At 37.4% G+C, this 22,112-nt stretch overlaps 1 protein-coding gene across 3 annotated transcripts; it reads left to right on the top strand.

The window, feature by feature from the left end:
- Nucleotides 1-1,273: 1,273 nt before the first annotated feature.
- Nucleotides 1,274-19,679, top strand: taf2 (TAF2 RNA polymerase II, TATA box binding protein (TBP)-associated factor). 3 transcript variants are annotated; one of them, XM_086079043.1, is made up of 29 exons: nucleotides 1,274-1,464; nucleotides 1,938-1,981; nucleotides 2,063-2,241; nucleotides 2,385-2,439; nucleotides 3,995-4,155; nucleotides 4,906-5,024; nucleotides 5,569-5,710; nucleotides 7,088-7,319; nucleotides 7,557-7,741; nucleotides 8,080-8,193; nucleotides 8,403-8,502; nucleotides 10,221-10,306; nucleotides 10,411-10,546; nucleotides 11,057-11,211; nucleotides 11,451-11,565; nucleotides 12,312-12,421; nucleotides 13,263-13,328; nucleotides 13,737-13,863; nucleotides 14,066-14,191; nucleotides 14,504-14,644; nucleotides 15,052-15,162; nucleotides 15,993-16,186; nucleotides 16,450-16,589; nucleotides 17,071-17,140; nucleotides 17,398-17,507; nucleotides 17,637-17,866; nucleotides 17,953-18,117; nucleotides 18,823-18,922; nucleotides 18,996-19,679. In XM_086079043.1, the coding sequence occupies exons 3-29, from the start codon at nucleotides 2,192-2,194 to the stop codon at nucleotides 19,265-19,267; spliced, it is 3,612 nt and encodes a 1,203-aa protein (XP_085935169.1). In that variant the 5' UTR covers nucleotides 1,274-1,464; nucleotides 1,938-1,981; nucleotides 2,063-2,191; the 3' UTR covers nucleotides 19,268-19,679. The 3 variants fall into 3 exon arrangements, with proteins under 3 accessions (XP_085935169.1, XP_085935170.1, XP_085935172.1); XM_086079044.1 differs by having other exon boundaries at nucleotides 1,274-1,518; XM_086079046.1 differs by having other exon boundaries at nucleotides 1,279-1,440.
- The last annotated feature ends 2,433 nt before the right edge of the window (nucleotides 19,680-22,112 follow it).

Raw genomic sequence — 22,112 nt, 5'->3', positions numbered from 1 at the left:
CACAAACAGTAACCACACGTGGAGATAATTTCTGGTACCCGTCTTGTAATGCGAGTATAATAATAATAATAATCACCATCATCATGGGCACCATCTTTTTTTTTTTGTCCAGGCCTCTTTCATGATTTTTTTTCATTTAATATATATAGCTTGTGTTTTTCATAAAGCTGTTGAACCACAACTCAATGTCTAATTTTCATTTGTTAAATTTCTGCAACGTTTCATTTCTTACTACGTTATTTTTTAAATGTTTTTCTTTCCTCATTTCTTTCTTTTTTTTCTTTCTTACTGTCTTTCTTTCTTTTTCTCCAAGTGTGGAATTTAGGATATTGATGGATCATTGTTGCAGAACACTGCATCGTTTTCAGACGTCACGCTGTCGCCATCTGTTGGCCAGTATGAGAAAGGCAAAACGCGATCCAAAACAAAAATACGGGTGGTTTTTCGATTGGTGACTCCTGCTATATCCTATTTTCATTTCTGAAATAAAAATAGGAAAATCAAACTGTTATTGAACTTTCTATTACCCGTCCCAGACATACAAACGAGAAAATCAAGCTGTATTTTTAATCTATTTTAAAACATAAATCAAATAACAAGTCGTTTTTTCATATTTAATATCTGTTTCCAAACGTAAGATAATGACCAAAAGAGACACGGACCAGTTTAGTAGAGTGTATTTCATAGTGAAAAGTGTTAAAACTGAGGTGGAAAAATTGTCAGAGCGAAACATCATCCTGTGGCGCGTTTTGATTTGTTTTAGTCCTGCAAGAGCATCTGCGGCTAGTAGTGGAGCTTTGACGTAATTCTCGTCTTTGAAGGACGCTATCTTTTCAGTTTAGCGTGTACATGTACAACTCGCTCAACACGTTTAATGTGCTCCAGAAACTTGAGCCTTGGAAGACATTCGTCTTTGTTAGTATTCATACGATTATATAGAGTTAGTCAGGCTATATTCGTACTTTAATTTGATCGCAGGTGTATGTAAATAGTTTGTTTCTTCAAGACAACTTTTTATGTTTAAGCTGTGCAGTATTAGCTGGTTACTTGTATATTGCATTAGTCTACAATGTAATTAGTAACATACTGACACTGTATATTTTTTCGTATTTCTGTTTCAGTTAATATATATACACTACATACTTTTACATGCACATTGATGCGTCCGTAAGAGCAAATAAACGCTTGTTACAGTTGACAAACTCCGACCCACACTCCAGCAAACTAGATGGCGGTAATGCCTTTCAAACGTTCGATGCCGCCATCAAGTTTGTCCCAATGGAGATGCCGTACGACTTCCGGCGCTCAACTATTTCCTCCATCGCTCTGGAATATATCTTGCATTCTGTTTGTTGTTAAGATTATCATTGGAAATTTTATATTGTTGACAGAAACGCTGCAGATATGTAACAGCAATTTTGCAGAGAACAGTCTGAAATGGTAAATTTGTGCGGGAGTCGAAAGGTAAAATGGCGGAACATTGTGGATCTTTTCAGTCGCGACTCTAATGTGTTCTTGGTATGCATTTAGTATAGCATTCGGACTATACTGTACTATATATATATATATATATTGATCTGTTTTACTGTGATGTACTTTTGTTAGCTGTCGCTGACATACATTCTTGGATGAGTTCATAGTGAATGGAGAAAATACTGTAGCGTCGCTGGGAATCAGGAGGCGTTCCCAACATGCTATGCGGCGCTAAGGATAGAAATAGTGTTTAAATGTTCTATGTTAACGATTTTTTTAGTTAGTGGTCTAGTTATTTTATTAGTTATTAGTGATGCTATCTAGTTTGTTGTGTGGTGATTTTGGTTTTGCTGTGATACCGTGATTGTGCATGATTGTGGAATGATGACTTGCCTACATCGTGCGAGTTGAAGGAACAAAGTTACAGAAACAAATATCTCAACTGTTCCTCATTGCCTCGTTAGCGCCACAACACATTTGGAGTCGTGGTTTCGAGTGAATCCAACAAGTAAGCATTTGCCCTTAATGTGCTTACTTCATATTTTACGTGGCGTCGAATCACTTTTTTTGTCTCGTTGCGATTCTTTAGGAGCGTTGTTTTGCCCTCTTCGGAAGGGGGAGGGGTTTAGTGTAACGGACTGCACTACCAAAGATACTCAACTGATGAGACGAGGTTGAGCTGGCATCCGAGCATCTGTCCCGTGACTACGAAACAGAGATGAACAGAAAAAAGGATAAAGGATTTGAGAGTCCACGACCCTTTAAATTATAAGTATTTTATCTTTGTATGCATGAATAGATATGTGAGTTTCAAGCATTACTGTTCCCTTTAGTTGAGTAGAAAACACTATAAAATGAGTACAGTGTGTTGTTAAATTGCTATGTAATGCTGTTATGCCTTTTTCTTTTACGACCCACCAGGTTGTGTGCATCAACAATATCAACTTCCAGAGAAAATCTGTAATTGTGAGTATAAATGTCTTAACAAGGCTAAATTTGACCACATCCAGGCTAAAACATTATGAATACTTGCACAGTATAATGATGTTCTACAATACCTGCATCTAATAGGTTGCTATCCAATTCAAGTGTTCTATCAAATATTCGACCATATAAGGTAACGGTGCCCATGTTTCACCAATGCTGTCAAAGCGGCAGTAAAGTTTGCATTAGTGTAGAACTGTATTGCATCATTATTACAGCTGTGTTGTAGTATTTTGTTCACCTTAAGTACAATAATTTTTGGGCTACAAGTCACACAAAAAAAAAGTTAATAGTTTTTTTTAATAGTCTGTTCATGCGACTTATGCTTATGTGTGACTTGTGTATATTAAAATTAGAGCTTTGACTCGCACCCAAAAACCTATTTCTGCTTCTAACTAAGGAAAAGTTTTCGATTTTTGATCACATGATCAAATTGGGACAACGCAAATAAAAAGCAGCCACAGAGCCTTATTTAATCATGTATTCTATACTGTCATCATGGGCATAGGAAATCAATGGAATAGGGATGCACGATAATACTATTTTCAACCGATACGATAAACCAATAATTTAGATATTGCCGATGTCGATAACCGATAAGCCGATAGTTGTTTGCAAAACTAACTTGAATACTAATATACTTTCAAGTCCTTTTATAAGTACAAATACATTGAAACAGTGTGTAAAGCACCATGGAGTTGAATTTTATTGATATCTCTGCTTCAAAGACAACCGTTGACTCATCTTGCGTTTGCCAAAACAAAACAGTCATGTTTTAAAAATGCAACAAAAAACTGCAAGGGTAACATTTTGGGGAGACAGAGTACAGAACGCCCACACTGGCTTCTGCCATGTCGCCTTGAGGCATCTTCTGTGAACACGAGGTTGCGCGCATTATGACGTCACAAATAGGCTTGGTGCGGACCATCGTGAGGAGAAGCGGTTCGGAAAATGGATAAATGACGTGGAGAAGCTAATCATTTGATGGTTTTTTTTTGAGAGACGTTTTTTTGGAAATTCTTAGCAATGTATGTCCAGTATGTGCGATGATTTTGAATGGAAAACTTTTGTCTGATCCCCACTTTTAATGATATTATTTACGGATTTACCAAAACAGATGGCTGACATTGATAATGCATGATAATATCATTTTCTTGGTTTAAAAAAATAAACATGACTGAGTGAAATATGGGCCATCCCGGCTGGATGATCCCTTTTTTAAATACACGTGTTAAGGTTACTAATACTAGCCCCCCCCCCAAAAAAAGCCCCAAAATATCGCAATGCGTATCGGATCGCCACCAAAATATCGGGATCCGGATTGGATCGCGACAGAAGTGGATCGTCCCAGTCTGAGCCGATAATTATCGGCCACTGATATTATCGTGCATCCCTACAATGGAATGACAGACATGATAATAAGTGAATGTACAATACTTTGTCAGTACTTTGTTTGAACAAATGATGGCTAATTCCAAAATAAATAATGACATATCCTTTTGTTTTTCCTCTTTCTTTCTTTTTTTGAATCATTGAGGGTTATGTTGAGCTGACCATTATCCCGACCGTACCTAACCTTAACAGAATCAAGTTGAACAGCAAACAGTGCCGTATCTACAGGGTTCGAATAAATGATCTTGAAGCTCCCTTCATTTACAATGACCCGACTTTGGAAGTGTGCCACAGTGAGTCAAAACAGTAAGTACAGTATGGAAAAAGGTCTTTGGGTCTTCATTGCATTTTTCTTCTTCTTCTTCATATTCTGGATATCATTCACTCTGATGGTTTTCAAAATTTGGAACAATCATTTACAATTTAACTCTAATTGCTATTTTTGTTGTTGTTGCTATATTAATGATAGTGCCACTCATAACAATCGGGGCTCGTTTGTTGGAGGCAATATTTTGCTGGACAATAACGCAAATTAAAATGAGCAGTTGTGTGACCCGGTGGCCATTTTTTTGTATTAAAGCCATAACGGGTCAGCATAGGAAGTGTGCACACTTCTGTCCACCACGCTTGTGGGCTAATTTGTTTGATTTATGACAGTTTTATTTTTTATAATAAAGAACTACAGGTACTTGAGGGTGCACATGAGTGTGCTGAATACAATTAGTCCATCACTTTAATCGATTTCAGTTGTCCAGTCTTTGATTTCTGAATGTAAAGCTTAAGTGTGGAAGAGGAGAAAAAAGTTAAAGGGGTGTTAAAAGCGTGACCCGAACAGATTTTTCCATCGTTTTCTGGCCTGCAAAGTGGAAGGAGTTGTGGGCAATTCTTCTGGTAGCTGGTGTTGCTTTCTTTGTTTTAGCTCTCACATGTACTGTTTCACATTTATTATGTAATACAACTGCTGCGTACATGAATTTACTGTGCCTGTCTGCATTCATAAAAATGCAATGTTTTTTGCTAGATGAAATGAATGGCGCGATTGATCTTTTTCGACAGAAGGAACCTGAATTATTTCTCGAGTGCCTATACTGCTGCAGTGAGCGCTGTGGACCCCGATGCAGGACATGGGGAGTTGGTCATCAAGGTTCCTTCTGAACTCTGGAAACAAGGAGATGGTGAGCCAATCTAGACCAAACCACAGTGTATAAGGAAATCTCATCTTTTCCCCCAAAAAACTTTTTGAATTAGAAAAATATGAAAAACTTATGGAGCGAAAAAAATGTTCAGGGTTCCTACGCAAGCAAATGCATTTCCAGGTCTGAAAAAGTATGGAAAAATAAACAATTGCATTGTATTGTATTTATATTTCCAAATCTGTTACGTATGCACGTGAGTATAGACGTAGAACAACTATCAATTTTATATACTTTATAATCTTAGAACACAATATTTTGTGGGTCCAGAAAACTGTGTAAAAATGTTATGAGGATTTTTTTTTCTTGAATTAAAAACCCATTACACAAGTTATTGGTGTTTAATGGGAGGTGGAACAATGGAATTTCCATTCATTTCAAATTAGAGAACGATGATTTGCGATGTGTTTTGAGTTACGAGCGTTGTCACGTAATGATCATCTTGAAGGATTTGAGTTGGCTTTCCAAAAAGTGTTTGTCACGTTCTTACAAATATCCCATGTTTATTGTGTGCTTTTGTCTCCAGATTCACATATCTTAAAGGTATACATTGAATTTTCCCTGGACCAGCCAAAAGGGGGTCTCCATTTTGTTATCCATGATGTGGAAGGCACTATGGCTGAGAGGGGTGCCCACGTGTTCTCCTTTGGACACCACAACTCCACTCGGTATTAATACCTGTTTTTTTTCTTTATATTGTCTTTTTTTCTTTTACGAATGAAATGAATTAAATTGAAATCTTGAGGTGCATTTTTCATAATTAGTGATGGCACTCACTTGTATTGTCTGCTAGTTATAGTTAACACGTCAAAAATGTATTTTAACTATTTCTATTAGTTTAACATTTTTTCCACTTTTGTTAAGAGTATGAAAACCTAAAAAAAGATATTGCACATTTAGAACAGATATAAAATTTGTGATTAATCATGAGTTAACTAGTGAAGTCATGCGATTAATTACGAAAAAAATTAATCGCCTGATGGCCCTAATTTTTAATAATCTTTTGTTCTTTTTTTTAGTTATTTTAAATATTTTTAAAAAATAATCTTTTTTTTCCTTCTTTTTTTAAAAAGAAAATATTTTTAGAAATTAGGGGCTCAGGCGATTACATTTTGTAATCATAATTAATCGCATGATTTCACTAGTTAACTCACGATAAATCACACATTTTATATCTGTTCTAAATGTACAATAAAAAAAATCTAGGTTTTCATACTCTTGTTAACAAAAGTGGGAAAAAATGTTAAACTAATAGAAATAGTTCAAATGAATTTTTGACGTCTATAGCCGTCAATGGCAGTGAGTTGATAATGAAATTAAAAACAAAGAAATTGCGAACAATTCACATGTACATTATGTATGTAGGACTTTGAGTTACATAAACATTTACATTTTAGCTTTTTTTTTTGTGGAACTTTTGCCCATGTTGTTTTTCTCTAACCTGTTTAAGTTACTGAGACTGTTTCAATCTGAATCAGGTTTGATAATTATGCCGCTTTTCCACTGGACCGGTTCCACACAGAGTCGGCTGTGGTCGGCCCGGATGTTGCCGTTTCCGTGTGACTTTTTCGGGGCCGAGCGGTTACAATGGAACCGCCTTTTAGAACCATCTCGGAGGTGGTTCTGCAGTGCCGGTCGTAAAGAAAGAAAGACAATTGTGCTTGTGAATCAGATGGTAAATGGGCTCGTTCAAGTAATGGCATATTAATGAAAGTTCCTTCCAGGCACTTGCATTGTATTAAGAGAGCAGCTGACAAAAGGCTACTGGTGAGTCGCAAGCGGGTAATTGAAGCTGCTTGTGTCTCTGGAGTCCGAGTAACCTCTCAGTACGGAATCCTTCAAAGGCTTGAAGTCATGCAGGTCGGGTTCAAGAAGAAGAAATATTTGCAGTGGGCTCAAAAATTCATGAAGACAAGTTTTCCAGCAGTTTTTTTAGTCGGTGATGAAAGTTGTGTATTAATCTACATGCGTGGACTTGCTGTCTCTGAAAATCTTTTTCTAATATCTGAAATTAAATATTTCTTAATTGACTTTTTATGCCCAAGGTTCTGGTTCCCTTGTGTGGACTCCTACTCAGAGCTGTGCACATGGAAGCTGGAGTTCACCATCGACTCCTCCATGGTTGCGGTATCATGTGGTGACCTCGTAGAGACCATCTACACACATGACATGAGGAAGAAAACGTTCCACTATGTCCTAGCTATCCCAACGGCAGCCCCCAACATCTCCCTGGCTGTTGGGCCCTTTGAAATCCTTGTAGACCCCTACATGCATGAGGTGAGGTTGTTTTTGTATTTTTAAATTAATACAATCATCTTTTGAATGCACAGTTAGAATTTTCAAGTTGTGCCAAATAATTGGGCATAACAATTCTGTGCTTCAAGAGTTGTTTAACATTCACATTTAAATATCAGTTTAGAAATGAGGATGGACAATTGTCCTCAATTTGCTTACCAGAGAAGATTATGCTCAAGCTTGAACTGTAATTTTATTTTTTTTCTGGCCTCCCATCAGGTGACCCACTTTTGCCTGCCACAGCTGCTGCCACTTCTCAAGCATTCCATGTCTTACCTGCATGAGATTTTTGAGTTCTATGAAGAAATTCTAACGTGCCGCTACCCTTACTCCTGCTTTAAGACGGTTTTTGTGGATGAGTCGTATGTGCAAGTGTCTTCCTATTCTTCCATGAGCATTTTCAGGTAGGGGAACTTTTTCTTCAAATTTTTTTTCTTCTTCATTTTTACGATTGGTACTGTAATAGAGCGGTGCCTTGAACTACTCGATACTTTCCGATACTGTGCTCACTTTGGCCACAATGGGTCAGTATAAGATGGTTATTCATCCTTGGCAAGTCCATGGCAGCTGCTCAGGTTTCTCTGGTACAAAGGCTGTGAGTTCTCACAGAATTGATCCGCGCCAGCTTGGACATTAGCAGCAGACGTCGTGTGATTAGAATAGCTATTCCATGACATTGACAACTATGACGAGCACCAAACAAGAGCCGCTTTTCACAGAACGTTGCCTTGTCTTCTTCTAGCACCAACCTACTTCATAGCGCTATGATCATCGACCAGACCCCTTTGACACGTCGTTGCCTTGCCCAGGCCTTGGCTCAGCAGTTTTTCGGGTGCTTCATCTCCAGGATGTCTTGGTGAGACATGTTTTTCGTGAAAAGGCCACTGCATTATTATGACTGATGGATACGATATGGTTGTATTTTGGGGGTCTCACTCTGATCTGTATTTGTTAAACTACTGGATTAAAAAAGACAATCATACTTCTAATTTAGTTTGGAAAGTAACTGAATGCGTATTTAGTACGAACCTAAATGTTGTATTAACTTGCTATGCACGTGTGTAGGGCTGATGAGTGGGTGCTGAAAGGAATCTCGGGCTACATCTTTGGCCTGTATCTGAAGAAGACTTTTGGAGTGAATGAGTATCGGCACTGGATCAAAGAGGTATCAGCTTTTCACAATCCTGGATTTATTTCCAATAATATTTGGATATCCAAAGTTAGTTACTAAGAATTGCAATTCCCTCCAATATTACTGGTGAATACTGAGAAATAACGTTTGAAGGCCTTTAATGCTGGTTAGAATGTGATTAGAATCATGTGCTAATTCCCCCTTTTTGCCAAATACCAATGAAGCCAACGACTTCAATACACTTTAAAAAAAAAAACAATAACACTTCTCCTCAGTCAAACTGTTATTTTCTGAGACGCTTTTGTTTTTTGGCGCTCAAGTTATCCTTCACGGCCAAGTAGCGCAAGTCTGCTCTTGAAGACGTGTAAAATAAAAAACTGTAAACAACATCTGCAAAATTAAGTCATATCCAATCATTCGGAAGGCTGGCATTGTTTTTAAGTATTCGCTTAACAATAGTACATTAGTATAGTCTTTTAAAAATATTCCACGTAGTTATCTACCATTTTGTTACTCGTGTTCAGATGACATTTTCTTCACTATTTCAAGTCCAAGTGTGCAATCAATGTCAAGGTCTGCAGGGACGTGGGGAGGAGGGGCCTGAGAAATAGGGGCTGCAGCCACAACTTTCTTAATCTCTTGTTCTTTCTCTTTCTGGTTTTGGCCATCAGGGGTCGCCACATGACACGATTTGTTTACCACGGTTGATGCCCTTCCTATGCAACCCACTCATTTTCTATGCAAGCTTGGGACCTGCACTTCTAATTGGCAAACAGCCAACATCCCTTTAGTGTACAACATAAGGATTTGAGGCATATTATTGTTTTTTATTACACACACACACACTGCATTGTACATTCATAATGTCATTGCTGCTATTGCTTGCTATTTCAAGATAACCTATTCTGTAGGATTGTGGGTTCCTGTGTAGATCTTTCACTGTTATTGCTGTTAAATTCTCTACTTTTTTTTTTTTTACTGCCGTGTATTTCAACTTGAATAAGCATTAGTAGGCAGGTATGTACTCAGCTGTGAAGGGTGGGGAATGAAATAGAAGAATACAGAGAGAGAGAGCAAGGGACAAATGAACAATTCTTTATTGTATTCTCAGAGGGGTTTTTTTTTTCACATTGAGCAATGCTTCTTGAGAAGAGCAAACTTGTTGACACGCTGGATTTACTTGACATCCAGACATTATATGCAATTACATGCCAATTTGGTGTCAGTGGAACATAGATAGGCCTATATGTTTTATTTTTAACTCATTCACTGCCATTGACGGCTATAGACGTCAACAATTATTTTGAACTATTTATATTAGTTAATTTTCCCCCCACTTTTCTTAAGAATTTATAAAAAAAAAAATGTATTGTACATTTTGAACAGATATAAAATTTGTAATTAATCATGACTTAACTATTGAAGTCATAATTACAATTTTAAAAAATTAATCACCTGACGCTATAAAAAAAAGAAAAGATTATTAAAAATTAGGGGCGTCGGGCGATTACATTTTTTTATTGTAATTAATTGCATGACTCCACTAGTTAACTCACGAAAAATCACAAATTTTATATCTGTTTGAAATGTACAATACAAGCCCCCCCCCACCCGCCCCCCAAGGTATTCATACTCTTGTTAACAAAAGTGAAAACTAATTTTAAACTAATAGAAATAGTTCAAATTAAGTTTTGACGTCTATAGCCGTCAATGGCAGGGAACGAGTGAATTATATATTTGTTTTGTCACAGGAGCTGGACAAGATTGTGGAATATGAACTGAAGATGGGAGGCGTTCTTCTGCACCCAACGTTTAGCGGAGGCAAAGAAAAGGACAAGTAATACATTTGAATTCAGTTGCAATGTCTACAAAGTGAGGAAAGGTTAATTGAATGAAACAGTGTGAAATCACATGCTGATATCAGTCCTTCTCTTTTTGCAGCCCAACCCCCCACCTTCACTTCTCTCTGAAGCACCCTCACACATTGTCATGGGAGTACTACAAAATGTTCCAATGTAAGGCTCACTTAGTGATGAGACTGATTGAAAACCGGATCAGCATGGAGTTCATGTTGCAGGTGAGATGTCTTCTTTCTAGTTAGAATTTTCTAAATTCGCTAATTCTAAATCAATCTGGAAGTGATGAATAAACGCACTGCATTGTGACAGTGTGCTCTTTTGGTTTTCAAGTTGGCCCTAGTGTGTTCAGCCCTGAAGTTGTTGCATCGTGATTTGTAAGCAAACGCGTCATGTTATTTCAATAGTAAACAGTAACTCGATTTGCAAGTGTTTCGGATTGCAAAGCCGGGGTCAAATTTTTGACATGAGGTTCCACTGTTGTGTCTAACTGCTGAGCCATTGGGACACCAGTCTGACTCAATGCACAGTATTCAACACAGTGTAACAACACTTATTTTTTTCCTTTTATTTCTTCTTGGCTTGTTCTTCAGACATTCTACCTGCTTTAAATCTTTAAACCACATCACCAACTGTTTATTAATCAGAAAATGCATAAATAAACATGATCTAGAACCCCCCAAAAAATGGCGACTTCACTTCATTGTCTTTTTTGTCTATCTTTCCTTAAGGTTTTCAACAAGCTTTTGAGTCTGGCTAGCACAGCCTCATCACAGAGATACCAGAGTCACATGTGGAGCCAGATGCTTCTATCTACTCATGCGTTCCTGAAATCAATCTCTAATGTCTCTGGCAAGGACATTTCCCCTCTTATCAAGCAATGGGTGTATCCTTTAATCCACGGCTGTCAAACTCATGGCCTGTGGCCCAGATCTGGCCCGTCATGTCATTTTATGTCACCCGCTAAAAATGATCTTTCTTGCAAAATTCAATAATTATTGCTTTTGTCAAATTTATTTTTTTGTTACTGAAAAAAAAAATGGCAGGGAGCAAAGAGAACACGTGCAAATGATTGTTTATTTTTCATTTTTCTTTTCTTTTTTGTCTTAACTTGTTCAAAACCAGAGATCAGAGTGCTGTCGTAAAATTCTATGGCAGCTTTGCATTCAACAGAAAGAGGAATGTTTTGGAGTTGGAGATCCGCCAAGACTACACATCATCTGGAACTCAGAAATATGTTGTGAGTATATCAATAACGATCTTTTCAAACTAAGCATGGAAATGTTATTGATTTTGTCCAAGGGATACATTTGCATCAAGGATCGAGCCATAGAGCTACTTGTTTTATTATATTAGGCCCTAATAATTAGGTTAATTGGTTTTTGTTGTTGTTTTTCAAATTTTTGAGTGGCATACTGTGAACGGAAACTCTTGCTAGTAGTTTTGGTTTCATATTCTTGGGTTAGATGATCTACTTTACTGTCACTGATACTACTCTTATTAAACACTTGACCCACATTAACTCATTCACTGCCATTGACTGCTATAAACGTCAAAAAAACATTGTAAATATTTCTATTAGTTTAAAAAAAAAAATCCACTTTTGTTAACAACAGTATGAAAACCTAGAATTTTTTTATTGTACATTTAGAACAGATATCAAATGTGTGATTAATCATTAGTTAACTAGTTAAGTCATGTGATTAATTAGTTACAATAAAAAAAATTAATAGCCTGTCACCCCAAATTTTTATTATTATTAAAAAAAAATTTTAAATGAATTTATGGCAGTGAATGAGTTAATATCATTTACCTCATTACCTCACTCAGATAGGTAGTTAAATGATTATGTAATAATTATACAGTATTAGAAAAAAAATTTTTTTTAATTAAAGTGGAGTACATGAATGTATGTAGAATGTTAGTGTGTTAATGAACTAACCTTTTACCGTAGACCGTCTTCTGAAATGTTTGCATATCCCCCAGGGTCCCATCAAAGTGACGGTACAGGAATTAGATGGGTCGTTCAACCATACCTTGCAGATAGAGGAGAACAGCCTTAAACATGATATCCCATGTCACTCCAAGAGCCGAAGGTGCTGTAAAACGTCTGCTGGATACGCACACATTTACAATGAAATTGTTCATTATCATTTTATATACCGATCATTTGAATTTAGAAATGGCAGCATGCAGTAAAATGACTTCCTGACAGTCAGGCGAGGTTGGAAAAGTCTCAGTTGGAAAATTTAAGTGGAGTTTGCAATTCATCCCTCGTCCTGCTTCCGCGGGTTTCTCAGGTTACTCTGTTTGCTTCCTGCTTCACAAAACGTTCTCATTTGCCCACATGAGTCTTCCCTGTGATTTAACTGCCGACCAGTCCAGGGCATCACCCAAGATCGCCAGTTTACCTGCGACCCTAATGAGGACAATCAGTATCAATAACGGATCATTTTGGAAACAAAATTCAACCACTTGGCTTGAATTCCCTTTTGGTGTAATCACCTGGTTTCCTTATCACAGATAGTTATTGTTTATAACTCGCTACATATTGCAACTATCAACTGATTCGATCCACAACTTTATATGTTCCCAGGGCGCAATTGAAGGGCCACACAAGTGACAGTGATTTCCCTCACTTGTCATCAGTGGTAAATCTTGGGACAACACAAATCTGTAGGTTCGAGTGAGAATATAACAAGTGTGTGTCCTTTCTGGGTCTTTTACAGCTCAGTTATAATACAATGCAGGTAGTGTTTGGCGTAAAAAGAAAAGAATCCACCAGTCACTCTGGCAGATGGAAAACTAATCCGTGTGACTAAAGGAGTCGGAAAGTTGTAATGGGATCCGAGGAACGGCAAATGCAACTGATTACCATGTCAAAGGTGTCTTATTTGGTGGGCTAATGTTTTATTTTTCATTTTATTTTCTCCCTAGAAATAAGAAAAAGAAGATTCCCCTGATGAATGGAGAGGAAGTGGACATGGACTTATCGGCCATGGAGTAAGGCAATAACCCATTTGCATTTCCAAAATATTTTAGTGCATATGTCCAGAGAGGTTACTTGTTGGCTCAACCCAATTCTCAATGAAAGAAGCTAGGAGCTGCTTCAACTTCTCTAACTAAGGCTTGGCACTCCTCTGTAAATAAGCCTAGTGAGCTGAATAGTTGGTGATGAGGGAGCTCAGAATTGGACATTGGAGTGAGGTAAATGAAGAGATGACAAAAACCTTGATTGTGGCCAAATGCACAATGAAACCAATGAAAAAGACTCGGAGCTCACCATTATCGATCAGAAAAGAGGACGACAATCACAGAAGCTTTTCTTTGTTGAAGAAAAAAAAAATCACCGTCAGAATATTCGCCTGTCGTCAACAATGTGCTTCAATCCATTTCTCTTCTCCTACGCAGTGCCGACTCTCCTCTCCTATGGATCCGTATTGACCCAGACATGTCAATTCTGAGGAAAGTCGAGTTGGAGCAAGCCGACTTCATGTGGCAATACCAGCTGCGTTATGAAAGAGATGTAGTTGCACAGGTAAGTCCGCAGTATATCCGCATTTTGGAGGGCCCTACTGTACCAACTGACTTGAAAGTCAATATGCTGTATCCTATTGTGCAATCTAATCGCAGGTGGCAAATAACTTTGATTTAGCTTTCTTACTTGACTATGCCACAATATTGCCACATAAATTAGTTTTTCGTGGCTGATATTTGTCCGCATGTTTTCTATTTTCTAGGAGGAGGCCATTTTAGCTCTTGAAACCTTCCCAACTCCTGCTTCCAGACTTGCTCTGACGGACATCCTTGAACAAGAACAGTGTTTCTACAAAGTGCGAATGCAGGCCTGCTTCTGTTTGGCAAAGGTGGGCGACCTTTACTCAATGTTGCCATTTTGAAATTTGTGTTATGTACATTAGGTAGCATGGTGACCGAATGGGTAGCATGTCTGCCTCACAGTTCTGAGGTTCTGAGTTTGATTCTCAGCTTTGGCCTTTCATTGCAGCGCTTGCATGTTCTCGCTAGTACAATTAATTAAAAAAAATTTTTTGATAAATATTTAAATATATCAGAAATCAGTAAAGGGTCCGATAGTTTTTCATGGCATTATATGCATTTACATAAAGTAAATAAAGTCTTAATATGGAAATTGTGTTGTGTGCACATAATAATTGCAGATAGCCAATTCTATGGTGAGCACATGGCAGGGCCCACCAGCTATGAAGTCTCTGTTCACCAGAATGTTCTGCTGCAAGAGCTGCCCCAATATCGTGAAAACCAACAACTTCATCAACTTCCAGAGCTATTTCCTGCAAAAGGTAGAGTGCCCCTTTTAAAACGGGTACTAAATATGTTTTTGTTTCTTTACCAAGTGGGTCGGGTTGGAAGTGACAGTTGATTTAAAGGGACTTGGGCTGCCGCCCTTATTATGTATTTCTCGTTTTGTGATTTGTTATGTGGTGCCACAGTATCACATGCAAGTTTAATATTTTGAGATTTCATCAGACCACATTTAATCAGAGGAAATACACAACCTTTGTAATATGCCTGGCAAAGGCAAGGCAGTGCTAATGATTAATAGAGGAACATAAGGTGTCAAATCATGGCAGGTTTGCCCATTGCTGGATGCATTCAGTAATTATATGCTATTAAGTCTCCCCATCTCTCTTGTGATTTACTTTTTGTCACCTAATGTACGTTTTTTTTTTCCTGTATTCCTTGCAAGACGATGCCTGTTGCCATGGCATTACTCCGAGATGTCCAGAACCTCTGTCCCAGAGATGTCCTCAACTTCATACTTGACCTTATCAAGTACAACGACAACAGGAAAAACAAAGTAATGACACAGCAACACACCCTGTAACCTAAATTGTTAATATTGCCAATGCTTTCCTTTCTTTTCTGGATTTTAGATTATTGCGTAAAATAAATTAATCATTTAATGTTAGTCTATCGCAGATGCCTCATGATTGTAGTCTCCTCAGTAGAAGAGATGAAGAGGGCATCTGAATTTTGGGAAATAAATATAGACGTCATAAATTAATTTTAACTATTTCTATTAGTTTAACATTTGTTTCCACTTTTGTTAACAAGAGTATGAAAACCTAGAATTATTTTTTTTTGTACATTTAGAACAGATATAAAATTTGTGATTAATCGTGAGTTAACTAGTGAAGTCATGCGATTAATTACGATTAAAAAAAAATTATCACCTGACACCCCTAATTTTTTAATAATATTTTCTTTTTTTTAAATAAATAAAATATTTGTTATTATTTATATATAAATAACAATTTTTATAATCTTTTTTTTGAAGAAAATATTATTTAAAATTAGGGGCGTCAGGTGATAACCATTTTTAATCGTAATTAATCGCATGACTTAACTAGTTAACTCACGATTAATCACAAATTTTATATCTGTTCTAATACAATAAAAAAAAATCTAGGTTTTCATACTCTCGTTAACAAAAGTGGGAAAAATGTTAAACTAATAGAAATAGTTAAAATTAATTTTTGACGTCTATAGCCGTCACTGGCAGTGAATGAGTTAATAGTAATATATAGTATATTGATGATTGGCTGAAGAAATTTGTAGTGAAATACCACATGCCAATTACGTGATGTTTATTTAGTTTTGCCGTCGACTAACTTGGTCCGTTTCCAGTTCTCAGATAATTACTACCGTGCAGATCTGCTTGAAGCACTGACCAACTCTCTGACCCCAGCCATCAGTATCAACAACGAGACACGCACAGTGGACAATTTAAACGCTGATGTGCGTCTAATTTTGGAGGAGATAACAAGATTCCTTAACATGGAAAAACTATTGCCAAGTTACAGGAGCACGATTACTATCAGGTAGCTGCTGTCTGTCTCTGTGTACCCGTTTTTATTATTTGTGTGGTTGTTGTTCAAACTTTTGACTTGTTTGTTCCCTAAAATATATGTGGACAGTTTGTATAATTTGAAATCCATTGTGTTGAAGAGAAAAAAAAAACACAGGCAAGATGGCAGTTCTAAAGTTTGGACCTGCTTTAATTGTTGTCATATTTTGTGATTCTCCTTTGCTTTGCACATTACATTTTTTATCTCCCCCTCCATCTCTTAACTTTCATTTGTAGTTCTCTTAAAGCCATTCGCCAACTTCAAAAAAATGGCCACATCCCGAGTGAAGCGTCACTTTTCAAGTCCTACGCAGAATATGGGCACTTTGTTGACGTCCGTGTTGCTGCTATAGAGGCTCTGGTGGACTACACAAGAGGTAAGATACAAACACACTGATGGTCATTTTCACATTTTACACTGTATGAGCACTGAAGACATTTCGAGGAAGTCCTCAACATACATCATTTGTGATGCAAGTGGATGTGAATGGTGAACTGAGACAGAGTAAGAATATTGTATTTGATCTCACTCTGTCTGGAATGAATCAACTTTTCTTTTTTTTAAGTCTCCAAATCATACTTGCGGTTTTGCAAAAATAACACTAGTTGAAGAATGCCTGCCATAATCATCTGAATAAAAATGAGCTAAAAATCTAGATTTTTACATTTTTTTATTCAGAACTAAGTGTACTTACTGTATTTGATGCTTTCGTTACTAAAATGCCATCCCTTTATATAAACGTGATCTGATCAGATGAAGTTGTACATGAAGGCGTGGCAAAAAGAAAGTGAATTCAACTGTGCAGTTTTTGTTTGTATAGTAATTTGTTGATGTTGACATCATGTTTGATTTTGCAGTTGAAAAGAGTTCAGCTGAGTTGCAGTGGCTCCTCAGCCTGGTTCAGAGTGACCCGGCTCCTTATGTCAGGTTAGTAAGTATATAGGCTTGCTTGATATAGTACGGGGGCAGTTTATGACAGTTGTCCATAACAGTGGCAGCGACGGAACCTGAATTTGTATGTTCAATTATTATTATTTTTTTTTACCTGATGTTCGTTTCCCACTAACATGGGAGTAAATGTGAATGTTTGGTTTTGTGGTGTTTTTGCTGCATTAGTAACCAAATTCTGCACATACCTTGTTTTATGTACAATTGAACATTTCCGATGTCTGTTGTTCCGCCAGACATAAGATCCTAGCCATGCTTTGTAAGAATCCACCCTTCACCAAGACAACAGAATCCGCTATATGCAATGAAGCTCTGGTGGACCAGCTTTGGAAGCTGATGAACTCAGGTGAGTCTCATCTGTCCAAAAACGTTTTCCCGCTGAATGCATTCATCTGCTGTAGGTCAGAAGACTGAACAGAAGCAGTTGTTAGGGGTTTCAGATATTGAGCGATTTCTTTTTCTGTTTTCTCCTCAGGTACCTCTCATGATTGGCGCCTCCGCTGCGATGCTGTGAACCTCTACTATACTTTGTTTGGTTTGACTCGGCCTTCCTGCCTGCCGCTCCCTGAGCTCGGCCTTGTGTTGAATTTAAAAGAGAAGAAAGCGGTACTAAACCCTACCATCAAGCCTGAACTGAGTGTCAGTTCTGTTATTGACACACCCGCCAGTATAGGAATCCATGGTGTCGGCTTTAACTACCCACCTGTGAGTACTCCGCCAAAACAAATGTAAGACTGGTATTTTGGAAGTTACAGAATATATTGCATCAGCTTTGTTTTTCCTTCTGGCAGGAGGATGAAGAGCCCGATCCCATTTCTCTTGGAGTGTGTGGGGTAGGACAGCCTCCTCAGGGCATCAAGAGAAAGGCCGAGACGCAGCTGGGATCCCCTCCAGAACCCGGACAGGCATTGCAGCATCTAGATGATGATGGTAGAGTCGGGCGCTACAAGATCAGAGTAAGGATGATGATGATTCATTATGAGGGGTGTGCCCAAAAATCTATTTTCATAAGAATCGTGATTCTCATAAGAATCGCGATTCTCAATTAGTATGATTCAGAATCGATTTTAAATTATTCAATTATTTTATACTGTCTTGCCCTTGTTTGTGTGTGCCTTTATCGGGAGCACTGTTCATGTTGTACACGATTTGGCCACTTAGGGGCAGTGTGGTTTCCGCTCGTTCTGATACACTGTTAAGTTGTAGCCACATTAGAAGCAAAAAGTCATGATCAAGTTATTCCAATAAAAGTTTGTTTTTTGTTTTTTTGCAGTGTAGGATGTTAAAATGCTTCTCTGTATACATTCCTGAAGCGTTTTATATGAATAGTCGTTCTTTTGAGTGATAAAAGTGCCACAAGTAGCGCGCTAATAAGCATTAGCGAGTCAGACTGGAGTAGATCATGACAATTTTTTGCATATCTATAAATTGAACCAGAAATCATTGTCAATCAAATAATGTTTAATCTAAAATTGTTCTGAATCGATTTAGAATGGAATCGCTGACCCAAAAATCGGAATCGAATCGTGAGACAGACAAAGATTCCCAGCCCTAATCATTATTATTATTATTATTTATTTTTTTATCGCTTTTATGGCTTTTGCCAAGGTTGGCTGGCGTTTTTTTTTCTTTCCTCAGTTCTTGTCTTTCTCTGGTTGTAGTTTAACATGGAAGAGGAAGATATTGATATGGAGACTGTCCACGATAGTCAGGCCTTCATTCACCATCACCTCAATCTGTTGGAGAGACCCTCGACACCAGGTAATTTTTTTTGTACGGCCGAAAAAGAGTTATTCCCGTTTGTTTACCACCACATTGATTCTTTTCTTGAAAGGTAAAGAGCCGGCATTCGTCGAGCAGTCGATGCTTTCCTTGCCAGCCACGCCCGCACCGTCCTTCTCCAAAGACACCGCGTCATTGCCTTTGAAACACAGAGGGGAGCATGGCCACCACCACCACGAGCACAAGAAGAAAAAGAAGAAGAAACACAAACATAAACACAAGCACAAGCATGACAGCAAGGACAGAGAGAGAGGTAACTGGCATCCGTACAGCAACAGTCCAGTCAGTGGCAAGTCCCTCCACTCGCCATCGCTATCGGAATGAAATCTTCGCATTGTCGGAAAACCCTCATTTGAAGAAGCTCACTTTTTTAAAACATTCATAATGTACTCCTTTGCTCATTGATAGTAGATTTTTTTTAATGTTTTTTTTTGGGGGGGGGGCAGTGTTGCGCAATAATTTTATTTATCAGGATCGAAAAGAGAAGTTTACCTTGCTAATGTTTTCGGCAATACTAGGAAAAGAACATTTGGAATTTTAAATTGAGATAACCAAGAGTGTTTGTAAGTTGACGGCCAATGTTTCGGCCTGTCTTTAGAAAAAAGGAAAAAAAAGACCGACTCGTCACATCAATTCATCCTTTGAAAAATTGTACTCATTATATAATGTGATTTTTAACAAACTTGTCAGATGTGCAAGGTCCTTTTTTGTAATAAATGCAGATGTGTTTTTGTTATGTTTTTGTTTAAATTTTTTAATTTCAAGAATTGTAATTTATTGCTTCTCTTCAAAACATGACAGTATACCCATTGTTTATCATTTAAGAAATGTATATTTAAAAAAATTGTTGCATGGAAGAGAAATGCAGCAGTAGTCTACTTATTATAATTTGTAGTACTGACAGAGGCAGTACTATAAATAATTATATGTAAAATCATAAATACACACTCAAAAAAATGTATAAATGAAAGATGGGTTCAGCATCGCAAACATATTGCAAATCAGTGAGCCACTGGCACAGATTTGGGTTATTTTTGACCCAACTATTTTTGGAGTGTACATAAACTTGAACATAAAACACAATAAATTGAATGAATAACTACTCTTTTCTAATTAAAATATAGTCGCTGCTGTGTGAAAAACACTTATGTCCACTTTTTCATTTAAAACATTTTTTTTTTGCGTTTTGGGGGTGTCTTCACTCAGTTTCATCCCAAAAACACACACAAAAAATGGACATAAGTGTTTTTTACATAGCAGTGATACAAGAAGAGCTCCTTCTCATTAGCATTTGGCATACAGGAGCTGACATCCAGTTTAATCCCCATTTCTTACATCCACTCATCCATTTTCATAACCGCTTATTCCTCCTTTTTGAAGGCCCCTCTTAAACTGAACATCAAGTGCAATCAAAAAGTTGTGCGTCTCATTCCATCTGTCAGCAGCTCTTCAACACACCTTTGACCCAACATTCACCGTTAACGGGTGGGCGGGACCCATAATGTATCGCGGCATGTCCTGAATAGATGTGACCTTAACTCATTCACTGCTATAAATTCATTTGAACTAGTTCTATTAGTTTAACTGTTTTTTTCTACTTATGTTAACAAAAGTAAGGAAACCTACAATTTTTTTTATTGTACATTTAGAACAAATATAAAAATTTGTGTTTAATTGTGAGTTAGCTAGTTAAGTCATGTGATTAATTGCAATTAAAAAATTTAATCACCTGACGCCCCTAATTTTTAACAATCTTTTATTTATTTTTAAAAGATTACAGAAAATAAAAGATTATTAAAAAGCGTAATAATGTGCATGACTTCACTAGTTAACTCACGATTAATCACAAATGTTATATCTGTTCGAAATGTACACTATTTTTTGTTCTAGGATTTCATACTCTTGTTAACAAAAGTAAAAAAAAAAAAACTAATAGAAATAGTTAAAATGATTTTTTTGACGTCTATAGCCGTCAATGGCAGTGAATGAGTTAATTTAAAATACTTATATTCCAAAAATGTCAAAAAGTGCCAATGAATGTTGGAAGAAACCGATGTGTGCCAACATTTGATGAATACAAATACACGCACCCACATGTGAACACAAACACATTTATTAAAAAACAACAAAAAAACATAATCACATCATTTGTTTTCTTGTCTCTACTATGGTTGTCACGTGCACAGATAGAACCCTCGCGTAACCCAACAGCACAAAGTGCCCTTTGTGATGGATTTTTTTAAATAAATGAAAATGACCCTCTCGGTCGTCAATTCCTTCTCAAAGTGTTTTGATATTGGACGGGCATTTTTGTGAGAATTGTGCCCCTCGTTGACCTGCGGTGCACGTAACGCTCCTTCCTTCTCTTCCGTTGGCTCTCCTGCAGTAGAATGCTGGCTACAACGACTCAGTCAGGTAGGAATGTTTGCGCAGTCCCTGACAAGGTTCGGTGCCATGGCCAATCGGAATGTGCATCTATCCAGTTATCCACGTGTGATGAGAGAGAGGGGGGAGGGGAGGGGAGGGGGGGGGGTGACCACAAACAAATATTTTACCAGGACAGCATCCTGGCCATATGTCCTGTGTAGGAAAAGAAACCTTATACACAAGAAGGTATAGTATACAGAATATATAGTATATTTCAGCAGTTGAGGTTTACAAATGAGTGATGGTAAATAATTTTGATTTTTCAAACTAACATACACTGAATATAAAAAGTCAACACATCCCAGTTCAAATGCTGTGTTTTTTTTTTTTTATTAATGAGTTCAGTCTTAGTTTTAATGTGTCCCCAGCAATTTTTATACCACATTCATCTGATAAATTTCAAGTACGACGAGTGAATTTTGTAAACAGCTAGTATTTGCTAGAACTATTCTGCAACTCCATCACTGTTATTGTCATCTTCTAGGCAGCTTTTATGAACCCCCCACCCCCCTCTCTCTCTTCATGAGTTTTGGAAGGACGTCCTGTTCTTGTTAATGTCACTACCATATTTTCAGCAGAATGATGACTGTCTGCACTTTGTTCATTAGTGAAGAGTGTGGGTGGAAGTTTTTTTTCCCCCATTCACTGCCAATACATGCATCTGGTGTTCCTAATGCTGCCTATTCAAAAATAAAAATGACACGTATTATGCCTTTAAGTTAGATATGCACCATTGATTTAT

This window comes from Leptonotus elevatus, chromosome 6, assembly GCF_054856555.1.
Source record: "Leptonotus elevatus isolate MCC_2025b chromosome 6, RoL_Lele_1.0, whole genome shotgun sequence".
In the NCBI taxonomy this organism is placed as follows: domain Eukaryota; kingdom Metazoa; phylum Chordata; class Actinopteri; order Syngnathiformes; family Syngnathidae; genus Leptonotus; species Leptonotus elevatus.
This window is presented reverse-complemented; position numbering and strand designations above follow the sequence as displayed.